Source organism: Cygnus atratus, chromosome 2 (assembly GCF_013377495.2).
Source record: "Cygnus atratus isolate AKBS03 ecotype Queensland, Australia chromosome 2, CAtr_DNAZoo_HiC_assembly, whole genome shotgun sequence".
Lineage (NCBI taxonomy): Eukaryota > Metazoa > Chordata > Aves > Anseriformes > Anatidae > Cygnus > Cygnus atratus.
The window spans coordinates 20,829,382-20,841,925 of NC_066363.1; the positions used below are offsets into that span (position 1 = coordinate 20,829,382).

The following is a 12,544-nucleotide window of genomic DNA, read 5'->3' on the forward strand; positions in this document are numbered from 1 at the left end:
ATCTAGCTCTTAACAGTGAATGTACGGCATTATCTAAGTAACAATTTTTAAAATATTAACTCCAGGGGTAATTTTGTGCATCCTTTGAGGGTGAGGAATTGTTCCAGAATTTATAGGTAAAATGCAGGTTTTATCATCAACAGTACACTATTTCACTTTACAAGACTACACAATTCAGCTAAGGAATTCTGTGTGTGTTTGTGTGTTGTTTTAATGTGTACTTGACCTGTGCAAAAGGTTTTTCAGCCTGCAAAATCAATTTATCCTGGCATTGTACGACCAGAGGGATATGTACATCCTGATGTTCTGAATGCCCAGGGAAGTTTCTCCAAGGATAAAAGAAAATACCTATTTCTATTAAAAGTGATTAACCACAGGAGTAGAGCCAGATGCCCTGAAGTCTGTGAAAGGCTAACTATTGACTGGATTGGGAACAGAGTCAGCACTGCAACTCTGATCCCATCTCACTAGAGAAGTGCCATTTCTATTTTTTTCCTCATCATGTCTTAACTTCCCCACTTCCACAATGATAGAAATGCTAGACACCTCCATCTGTTCCTGAGTCTAAAGGGAAAAAAAAAAAATTACCATGGCTTTACCAGCAGATAACCAGGGGTTCAATCTAGTAATAACCAAGCCATTTCCTATCCACACTTGAGCAAGACTGTTCAGTTTTCCTTTTCACACAAACTCTAGAGCTCTCCAGTCCAGAAGTCTGTGATGAAAATATCTACTAATGACAGCATTTGCTTGTAACAGTAATTAACAAGTGCTACATAAATACACTGTTTCTATGGCTGTCAGAACAAATTAGTGCTGCAGCTCCATTAGCAGCAAGTAAAGTGTGAATTTCTGACACAAGCTGGGCTTCCCAAAACATTCCCATTGCAGCAGAAAAGCCCAAGATTAAACACAGAAAATGGTCACAAACAGAATAGAATCCCTCAAGTCCAGAACCTTTTCCCTTATTCAAATCTGTGAAGCAGAAGTTTGTTCTCAATAAAAAGGAGTAAAAGTAGTTTAGGAGAGCAAACCAGAACTTAGTTCTCCACAAACCAGCCAAAACAGATATACCAAGATTAGGGTGTGCTGGAAAATTAAAGCAGTGATAATCTTCATGTTTCAGAATTCCCTATAAGTGGAGATATTTGAAAGCCAAAAACCAAAACACTACCCTGTAAAGACAGTCAATATTTTTTCTGCTTGTTTGTTTGATGAGAAGGAGGAAGAGACAAAAGGTATTAAATAGTCCATATCAAAAGCTGGGAAAGTAAATAAGCAGCTGAGGCTGGTTTTAATTAAAATCTCACCTCTATTGTGCTTGCAAAATTGATGAAAAATACTCAAGCACTGTATTGCAAAAAAAAAAAAAAAAAAATTATTCACAGAAAAGTGCTTGTTTCCTATTCATTTTTTTCCATAGAAAATGTAATCATTACTAAGAAATTTTATAAGTAAGAAATCTGAAAGTATAATCAAAATATTCAATGAAAATGACAATTTATTGAGAGAGATTAAATGTCAGTCCATGACAACGTTAAAGACTTCAATTATTTTGCTAGTTTGGAACAGAAAAGAAATTACATTTCTAATATTTCCATTGCAATGGGAATTTTCCATGCTGGTGTGATAGAGGTTTTTCCAAGTTAATTTGTGCATAAATGGAAACATTTTCTTGAAAAATGGTACAGACATCCCTGTAAGGCTAAGATGAAAAAAAAAAAAAAAAAAAGCATAAGATGAAAAAAAACAAGTTCAGAAATGCAAATAAATTGCATCCACTTGCATGACCAGCATCTTGCAAGCTGTCATTGGATGGAAAACTTGCAACCAAAGAAGGAAGTTTGCTCAGCTTTGTTCTCTGTGTTTGGTGAGGTGCACAGCTACATTCCTTCAGACAACTGTAATGATTATTGTAGAAAGTTTGAAACTGCCTCTTCAAAGCTGGCTGTACCCATCCATTCACTTTTCAGAGGCTGAATGATAATAAGGTTGGCAAGCCATAATCTAATTAGGATTTGATCCTGCAGTTTAGAGGCAGAAAGATTGCATATTATATTGACCATTCCCAGACCCAGTCATTTTTCTAAATGGTATGAAGAATGAAAAAGTAAATGTAGAAATAAACCCTTCCAATGCAATCTCACATTGCTAAACATCCACTTATATCAGATAAAGGTAAGTTATCAACAGGTAACAATACTGGTACTTGAGTGGGTTGCACATATTTTGTAGCATACATACTTAGTCAGGGCTGAGCAGGCAAGTATTATTTTGAAAAGCCAGACCTTGTGCGATGTTTTAACATAATGTTACCTCTGCAAGTCAAGTAATTATGTTATTCTTATGGTTTACTGAAATAAGGCTTTGCCTTCACGCCTTCGGGTTTGTATGCTAAACAACTCTTCACAGTAACTACTGTAGAAGGAAATGTCTCTGATTTTTTTTTTGTCTGCTCCCAACTTTTCCTCTAGTATTTTGCATAATAGTGATCATACATCGCCCATATTATAGCCCTGTTATATTTATTGTGCTAATGTTTTGTGTAAATGTACAAGTAAAAACATTGAAATAATCTAAGAGACTTGGATTATTTTTTCAGCAATTTGAGCAAAATATAAATGTACAAACGTGTTCTGTGATAAAGGACCAAAGCTACAATGAATAGTTAAGTATCTCTATAGAGCAGTATCTTGTAGTATAGAACAGTATTTCATAGACAACGCATTTATAAACTAAATCTCGTATATAACAATACAGTTAGACTGAGCCTAAGTGCACAGTGTATTGAAAATTAAGATCCCAAGTATATCACTTCTATGGGCAGGTAGATAATTTATAACGCAATAAGACATTGTTTAAATTATGTTTGGCATTTAGCTTTAACACCACCAAGATATCAGAACAAGTGGTATTTGGTACTGCCAATTCTAAGCTTCCAAATGTGCTCTCCGCTTTATCTTATGCTTTCCATTTACAAAATATTTAGTTTTGTCTAATTAGAAAACACACTTATAAACCAATTACCAGGTTCAATTTACAGTCAACTCAAGTTACCCACCTCAAACTTTCCAGTGTTATTGATTGTGATGGTATTTGCTTTCCACTGATTTTGCAGTTCTCCTGAATCTTTCCAGATGTTTTTAATAGCATCCTCAGAGTGCTTTTGAAGTCCCACCATCAATGTTCCACCCTGACTGATCCAATAATGAAATGTAATCTAGGACAAAAAGTTTCTGATTATTCCAGGGAAGTACTGTGACAGCCAATGAAATACAAAGACTATGTATCAAAATACCTGGCAAACACGTTCTTGGTCAGTCGGAAGGAAAACAATGGTCCTTAAAGTTGCAGAAGATCGCATTTCAGAGGACAATGAAAGGAAATAAGCTGTTAAAAAGAATAAAATGGAAACCTTATAAGTACATGAAAAATATTTATATATATATATATTTAATGTATATATATATAAGCTGTATATAAAAGGCACTATATAAAAGAAAAAGACATAATCAGGTATGAATTAGTAATTAAAAAACTAACTAGAAATTTTTCCCTAGAAAAGATTCATAACACGTTTGTAGCCGTTGTGTGTCAAGCTTTTGTTCATATTAAATTTTGACATAACGCTTCTCCATTTTCTGGTTGAAATTTCAGGTAGGCTTCCAAAATATTTTATATGCTGCCAGCTTGAATTCTCAATAAGTGCAAAATTTTAGGACAAGCCTAAGACTAACACAGTAAGCTGATCAAAGAGCTTAAAGCTTTGAACAGTTTGCTTATTTCATGCTTAAACAAACCATTGTGACCTACAAAAGACATTTATTACAGCAGTTCATGCCTTTAAAGAGGTGGTGAAAGATGGAGAGGAAGCTATGGCACTCCTCTTTTCCAGAGGACATGGATATGTATTTTGGCCACTCAGGAAATTTCCTCACAGTGGAGAGGAGGTTGTGGTATCTCCATACATGGCCCTCATATGAAGGAATGGTTGTTCTCAGAGTCTCCACAGTACCATTATCCTTACATTACAAAACAAGTCCAAATTAAGTCTCTGCTTTAATTGAATGAGTAATGGTCAACAAGATCAAGTGAAATGTGGTTGTCACCACATCTCTTCCTGGCATGATTGTTTTAGATCTTCTAACAGATGGAGGGGAACCACCCCATTTTAGGATACCAGATATTGTTAGTGAAAATTTTGCTCTTCCTTAACTGAAGATTTCAGAGATGTTAGATGTTATAGTTGAAGAAAGGGAGGAAAGAAAAAGGGAGGACTGTTATAGTAGAAGGAAGGGAGGAAAGAAAACATTTAACCTTTTTTTTTTTTCCCCCTCCTTTCCCTTCTCTCATCCTTCCCAAACACCAAAATGTCAGGTAAATTTTTGCCTTTTAATATTAATATGTAAAGCAAAGGAGAAAAATGAAGAAAGGAGGAAAAAAAAACAACAACTGGGATTGAAATAAAAAAAAAAGTCCTGAAGACATCTACAGAAACAAAGAGACTATGCTGAAATGTTTAAGTAATTCAGTTATAAAACCACCCACCTTGACCTCTCATCCTTGAGTGCAAGCAGAAAGTCATTGACAAAGGACCATAAGACCAGCTCAGTACTAGAGGCAGCTGAACAATTCCCCTATACTCTCGCCCCACACCCCGGAAAACATTTTGCAACTTGCTAACAGTGCAGTGGCTGCACTCCCCTAGATTTTAGACCTTTCATGACTACTCAGTCAACACTTTTAGAGCCTGCCAGCCTGCCAGCCACAAGGATATTCTTCCTACTCACAACAGATGGTGGATTGGTGGACTAGGACCCTCTCCCTGACACCAATTTATTTCATCAATTTTTCACTTCCATGATATTGAATTTTTTTCTTTTGGTTCCTGAAGATAAATGCATTTAAACCTCTTAAACAAAATCAGATTTCACCTACCACAGGAAGTCTAAGTCTTACACAGATGGGATAGAAATAGTAATTTTAAGAAATTCTTTGAACAGTAATTTTACATTAAAACTCTGCACAGATAACAAGCTTCAATTATTAAAAAACTAATTAGTGTTTTTGCTGGTTTTGATTTTGAAAGTTGTTGTCACTAATCTGTTCAACTACATTATCAGTGCAAATAAGAACCATGAAGAGAAACAAAGCTAAAGAGAACCAACTGGGTTCTAGTAAATGATTACATAAGATTTCAAAGGAGTTACAACTACCAAGTGATCTTTGCTCTTCTGCTAATGTGTTTGCAATTACTCATCATGATGGCAGGAACTCTTCCCTTTAATACTCTGTCATGGGGCTCAATTGTCACCATACAATATCTTTTCTGGTCTTTATGCAAGAACACACAGCAAGATTACATAGTCTGTTAAGTCTCCAGCAGTGGGAAAACTTGAATAGTTGTCATAAAGAGATTAGAATCAGCACTCACAGGAAATGAAAGTATAGTTTAGCCATTCACCATGTAGAAAACTGAAATAACTTAATACATTTCATTCTCCATAGTCATTCAGTCTACAGGTCTGTGTGCACAGCCTCTCATCAAGCTGAGTAGGCCCAAGTATTGAAGATTTCTGTCATCTGATCAAAATAAGAGATAGATATGGTTACAAGCCAATTTAGACCTGACAGCTACAATGGTGACTGAGTACCCTGAACAAGTAACTGGCAATATATAAATGACTGAACAGCTCTGGCCCCTTTACAGACATTTGAAGCTGATGGTTCTCAATCTTCTGCTGGCTTTGGGTATCTGAATAAGTTAAGTTTCCCACTCCCCACCAGTTCTTCACAAGATAAGTTTAAACTTCTATTGGATATAGGCAAGAATATCTTCCAGGTCTTTGCTACCTTTTGGTGCAATATACTACCAAGAAAGAAGGGACCCAAGAAACTTCAGCTAGGGCAATATTATTGCCTGGTTAATTATTTTTGATTTTATACAGAATTTTAATAGATTTTTATTACATTGTGTTTATCTTCTACCTGTTTCTTGATGAGAAGACCTGTTATTATTTTAAAGATCAAGTGTTTTACAAATCACACTTAAAATAGAAATTACATAAGTTTATGAAAATTTTTAGTAAGAATTAAGATTTTTATGCTATCAACATTTATTGGAAAAGAGTCCTATTTTCAGAAAAAAAAGAAAAATAGTACACGTAGCAGGATGTTGTTATATGCTATGTAAGCAAAAAGTTGTTAGAAATGCTTCACATGGGTAAAATTTCCTAATTACAGAGCATCATGAAAATTTTCAGCTGTAGAAAAAAAAACGTGGAGGATAACTGTTTTGTTGTTGTTTTGCTTTTGTATGAAAAGTATTTAAAGTTCTGTGCAATTTTATTTTTGTTGATTTCAAAACAGAAAGTTTTCCATCCATTCACCTGCAAATCTGCAATTCACATTCATTGTTGTGTGTAACATTTTTTAACTAGTTTGTACCTTATAAAAATGTGCCACTTGCTTCAGAACAGTACAATTTCCACATTGCCAGGTTATAGCAGTTTGGAAGTGAGGTGAAAAAACCCTAGGCTAGTCAACCTCACAATGATAATGTAGAAAATTTTGTTGTATACTCTCCAACATTGCATGCCTGCCTTCCTGTGCATGGTCTGAGGACTGCCAAACCGTTATTGTGCACATGAAAAGTGAGTGGGCGTGGATGATGGGAGAGGGAAAGGCAATAAAGGAAAATGTGGAGAAAAGAATTAAGCAGTTTGGGTTGTAAGCCCAAAAGCTAATAATTGGCTTAAGTCAGTTAAAAAAAAAATATGAAGAAAATTATATACTACAGAAGGAAGAACCAAGATTTTGGAAAACAGAGTTAAATGGGCATGTGGACTAGCATGAGGGACAATTTCTCTGTGTACAGGGACAATGAATTACTTAGTAGAGGGATGGTCTTTGATACGAAGTGAAAATGTAATAGAATTTAGAGGAGCTAGCTCAAACAGGCTATGGAAGCTTTTCCCATTCCCAGAACCAGTCAGTCACTTTCCCTCAAAATATTATGAAAAATAATGTTGATCACAGATACATACATACATGCACTCTGGGAATTCAAAAAAAAAAAAAAATCCAAGAAGAAATGTAAATACATCTCAAGGTAGGGGACACAATGCTAGTTTCTAAAGTTTGCAGCTATCAAGATTTACATTATCACCTGATATCTCCATAACATCTAAAGGTCACTGAGGCAGATAAATGTGACTCTTGATGACTGATTACTTATGATATACTTTTTCCTGGAATTCTAGGCTATTGTGATTACAAACACCTAAAAACTTGGGCAAGAACTTTATATTTTATCTCAGAAAAAAATGTGTCAGAACTCAACTCAGCTATCAAGAAAGTAGTATTTTTAAACAAATAATATAGAGCAGTAAATAATTTGTAAAAGCCCATGGTTCCTCCAAAGAACATGAGAGTTCTTACCAGTGTCATTCCCACTGTGGTCAGAGTATGGTGGTCCCACACTAGATTGACCATTTCTTCTAATCCATCCAAGCTGTAAATTCTCTTCTTGAAGAGCTTTGCAGAGATCATTTTCAAAATCACAGTTTTCACTGGGGGAACCTAAACTCAAGCAAATTCAAACCTCAAAACCAGAAACAGAAAGATGCATTCTTACCATCACTTGCTGCTCATACTCAACTCTCTGAGGTGGGTATGAGGCTCTATACATATTTTATTCCTAGGAGAGAAAGAGAGATTTGTTTGTCCTTTGATTTCAGATAGTCCTTCTTCCATTGCATTGGACATGAAAGAAAATTTCATTGTGCCCAACTGGCTGGACTGCCCTGCCCTGATCCTGGAAGCACTTCTTGTAATGGTGGAAAGATTTAAAAAAAAAAAAAAATCTAATTAGATGCATCTGTAAAGAGCAAGCTTATTGCAGCTTTACCCTAAAAAAGGCAAAAAACTTAGTTCATCTGCTTTTGCTTGAACACAACAGAGAAAGCTAAGGTAATGATCTGCTTTCTAAGCAGGATTCTGGTTAGACACAAGAGCTACATCGCCTTCACGCTCCCTTGAAAATTAGTGCTCACTCCAGGCCCTTGTAAATGCTTTTGGTCTATTCTATAATATTAACACACTTCACCAATCATTTTAAATAAAGTTGCAACTGCAGCATTTATAGTCACACTATGATGTCCAATTTCATAGCTTTCATATTCACATCAGCTTACAGCAACAGTTAATTATAAGGTGAGAGAGAGGAAAATAGATATAATTCACATCAGCATTGCAGACTCAAGTTAATGTGCAGACTGGCTGATTCATCAACCAACATTTTATTGCTGCTTTTATTCTTTAGCTCTTTAAGTGGCTGAAGCACGTTAGTGGTTCATCAAAAGCACACACACTGCTGAGAGGCATATCTGCTTCACATTACAAGAAATACACAAAATCATGTTCGATATTCTCTCAGGAATTTTCTCATAGCTGAAATAAAAACATTAAAAAAACAAGATGTACAAAATAGTAAGAACAGTATCGTTTTCAGTAAAAACTCCTTGATCATTCTTGATTAATTTTCAAGATATCAAGAGAATATTCACTTTTACAGAAAATCTATCTTGAAAGAAAAACCATGTAAATTAGCTTGGAGATAAATTAACAAAGATAAAGTCACTGCTTAAAAAGAAAAATACCAGAAAGAAGAAACAGACGGGATGTTTTACCTATTTTTTTTTCAGAATTCCCTGTTAATAAAACAAATGTTTAAAATAATCTCTAAGGGAAAAAAAAAAAAAAAAAAAACAGGTCTCACAAAAACAAGGTTCTATTCCAGTTGTATCTGTATATAAAGTATCACTTGGGAGGGAAAAATATTTTCAAGAGTAGTTGTATATATATTTATATATATATATAAAATACACAAATATTTATAGTGAATATTTTGCAATAGCAGTTCAGTTTTCAATAAACAAATAATAAATGAGACCATAGGACTTATTCCACTCCTTTTCCAATGCTGTGGCAAAGCACAAATAAGCCACATCTGAAAGCCAAAATGACAACAAAAATGCATCATCTGAAATTCCATCTTTGATATATTTTCAGTGCAGAAACATCTTTAAAACTGAGCAGAGCACAAAGAAAACAGCAGGGACCTGTCATGAACATAAGATTGCAGAGCTGAAGTTCAAGTAGAAAAATAACTTTGCAAAAATCTTGAATCAGAAGAGAGTGTAGAAGCAGGGTGAGAGTTCAAACTGACACCCTGATCTCTCTCTTCACGTTTGACAGCTAACTTCTGTCCTGGAGTGATCCAGACCATTATCCAAGCAGCCCCAGAATCCACAGTCAGTCACTCAGAACCTAGTTCCACACCTCTTCCTCATCCTTAGTTTAAATACAACATTATTTGGTATTTAGGTCTTGCACACAGCCCATAAGATACCGCTTCTGTAAACTGAACTATGGAGCAATCTACTCTACTTTCATTATAAGTATTTGTATGTAGCAGTATTTAGTTAACAAATGCGTAAAAAGCTTCCATAAAAGTTAATAAAAGAATGCATATCTTGCTGCATATTCTACAAGCATAGTACTGAGTGTTGCCTAGTGGAAATGTTTTTTCAAAGTGAAACGAAGACTAAAACGAGGACTTCAAGCTATGTAGGGCAAATATAACTATCTCTTGTGGAATTGATATACTAACTTGAGATATGTTAGTCACACATCAGGGGATTCAACAGGCCTAATTTTCAGCCAGTGAGATTAAAGTGTTTTAGTGCAGCACAATAAAGTCGCAGAGTTTATTAATACACAAAACAGTGTTAACTATTGTCTTATTTGCAAAGGAACTAAAACCAAGTATCCTAGAGTTGATTCTAGACTCCGGTTCTTAACATATATCTGGATTATATTTGGATAAAAGTCATGTCAAAGAAAAATCACAGGTATCTGCGCACACAATCATAACTTGAGGAATCTGGATTTAAGTTGCTGTTCTTTCTCCCAGATATCAGCTGAATGCACTGATTATTAGCATGTTCTAATTAATATGTGTGCACAGATAAACACAGGTACATCTAAAGATCACCTACTTTAAATTTAAAGCTGAGCCCCCAGAATCCAACAAATAAAATACCTTTCTTTGTTACATGGTGAATGAGAGAACTTAGATAAGCTTTCAATTAAAATTAGAAGTCTCAACAAATCCAAGCTCTTTGAACCCCAGAACAAGGATCCTCAGAGATCAGGACTATCTAATGCATCATATGAAATCATTTGCAGAACAATTTTGTGTTACAGTGCTCTGAAATAGTAGATTTCTGATGCAAATTTACCCAGACAATATCAGTTCAAATGCATTTTCATTGCTTAGATTCCCTTCAGGAAAACAGCAGCAATCATATTCATAGTCTCTTAATGTTACAAAATTAAGCTAGGACTATCAGTTCATAAATTCAAGAAAATTTCTCCCCTTCTTTCTAGGAAGAAAAAAAAAATCATTTTTCTTTACATTATTGACTCTATTTACAAGTATTCTGTTTTATTTTCTTATACCTTGGTCCAGATACATTTTATGAAGCCTGAATTTCAGCAAACAATTTTATCGTGTATTAAGAAAACAGTAATTCTTGTTAAATTTCCTCTGAATTGTAAATGGATAATGAGACACTCACTTTGCCACATAATATCAGCTTTATGAAAGAGGTGCAGTATATAGGCTGAAATTGAAGCAGGAAGAAATAAATTGAAAGAAGAAGAAACAGAGACTTAGAAAATCAGAAGAAAAAGGAGAGACAGGGAGCAGAATTCCCAAATACTTTTTTAACATGAAAAATCCCACCCCCAGTTCCCACCACTGCCATGTTCAGTTATCAAACTGTATCACACTTATACTAAAGCACACTAACACTTACCTTGTCTCTCATCACTGCTGCCTCCACACCAGCTGGTGAAAACACACAGCTCCCCAGATGGAGTAGAGGAGCCATCACTACACTGGCATTCACTTCCTGCAGGTGACTGAATATCTGCCAGAGCAACACAGTATAATGCACAAAAAATTATGAATTTGTTCATGGGCTACGCTACTATCCAAGCTTTCACTCAGAAAAATATTTGCTGCGATCTGTCTATTGTTTGTCATAAAGTATCTTTGAAAAATCAGTGTTTCTGCACATCTCTGAAAGACTTGTTCAGAACGTCACTTTCCAAATCTACAGTTAAATGAAACATGGCTTCTATGAAGCAGCGACTTTCAACCTGGTGTGTCTTTGGATAATATTTAACTGAATTATAACATTGTTTTCATAACATTATTTTATGACTATAAAGTTCTGATGTATGCTATGCAAGTCAAGTGTGTATCATTAACTGAATTTATTGCATATAGTTTGCAAACATGTGAGATAAGAAAATAACAAGAGAACACAGTAGAAATACTAACTAACCAATATTTATAAAGAATTCTCTTTTGTAATAGGGATTTGGCAAATGCTTACAAATCCTATGAAGAGCTTGTGCATCAAATGTAGAAACATAGCTAAGAGATTTGATGTTGATTTTGCATTGCATGGACAAGAGACGGATATAGTGAAAGAAAGAGAATTTTCAAAGCCTGTAAGCAAATGATATCAATAGTTGAATGTGGTATCTAGTACTTGGACTACAACTGTAGATAAATACTGAATTCAAGGTATCCAACTGATAATAATAAGACTCAGATGTCCAGTCACAATTTGCATAAATGAACTGTGTATTAATGATTATTTTCCAAGCAATTAGATTCTGTATTTTCTGGAAAAGTCATATTTGTGTTATAGCTAGTAATGACTAAATTTCAGAAAAATAAGAGATACCTTGGATACTGTATGTGAATTGTTATGAACAGTAAGCAATATAATCAAGAACAATCCAAAACTGTCACAAGTACCATCCACTGCAGGAACCCATAGTTAGGGGATATCCATACGAACCCCAGAAACATCCTCCTTCCAACCCTCTGTCCAGGGTTAGTTAGTAAGTAACAGATATAATCTTTCCCCACCCCATAATTTAAGTATTGACTAGTTCTACAATTGTACAATTATAAGAAAAATTTTATAGTTAGATATTACACAAGAGTTCCTTTTTAATTTGTCAAGAAATGGATTTGCATTGTGTATACAGATTTGCAGTTCATTCTATGATAAACTCATCAGGGCTTACACAGAAGAGAAGTGACTTACAAAAGCACCCCCACACAGAAGGACTCCATCAGTACAAGAAATAAATGTAAATGTTCTGGCTGAAACTATCACTTGAAGGCTACAAGAAAACTCCAAACATTAGTTTACACTCAGCAGAAACTGTACTGCAAAAGGTAGATTTCAGAGAATAAATCATTTGTTTTCTTTTAGAGGAAGACAAACCCATGTTACATTTTTCTAAGGACAACTATCCAAGCTGTGGAGAACTGCATAGGTTATCTTCAGCACTGACTGTGTAACTGAAAATAAATAAATAAATAAATAGCTCTCTCCTGAATTCAAACTATGCATTTAATATAAGGATTATTGCTCAACTTTGCCACATCTGT

The 12,544-nt window shown here is 34.8% G+C and overlaps 1 protein-coding gene across 1 annotated transcript in view; it reads right to left on the minus strand.

Annotated features, from left to right (window-relative positions):
• Positions 1-11,046, minus strand: part of MALRD1 (MAM and LDL receptor class A domain containing 1) — a 268,212-nt gene extending 257,166 nt beyond the window's left edge. The window contains exons 1-4 of the mRNA XM_035545162.1: positions 10,884-11,046; positions 7,441-7,581; positions 3,299-3,390; positions 3,062-3,220 (exon numbers count right to left, since the gene is read on the minus strand). Coding sequence (XP_035401055.1) covers positions 3,062-3,220; positions 3,299-3,390; positions 7,441-7,581; positions 10,884-11,046 — 555 coding nt within the window. The remainder of the gene's footprint in view (positions 1-3,061; positions 3,221-3,298; positions 3,391-7,440; positions 7,582-10,883) is intronic.
• Between the last annotated feature and the right edge of the window lie 1,498 nt (positions 11,047-12,544).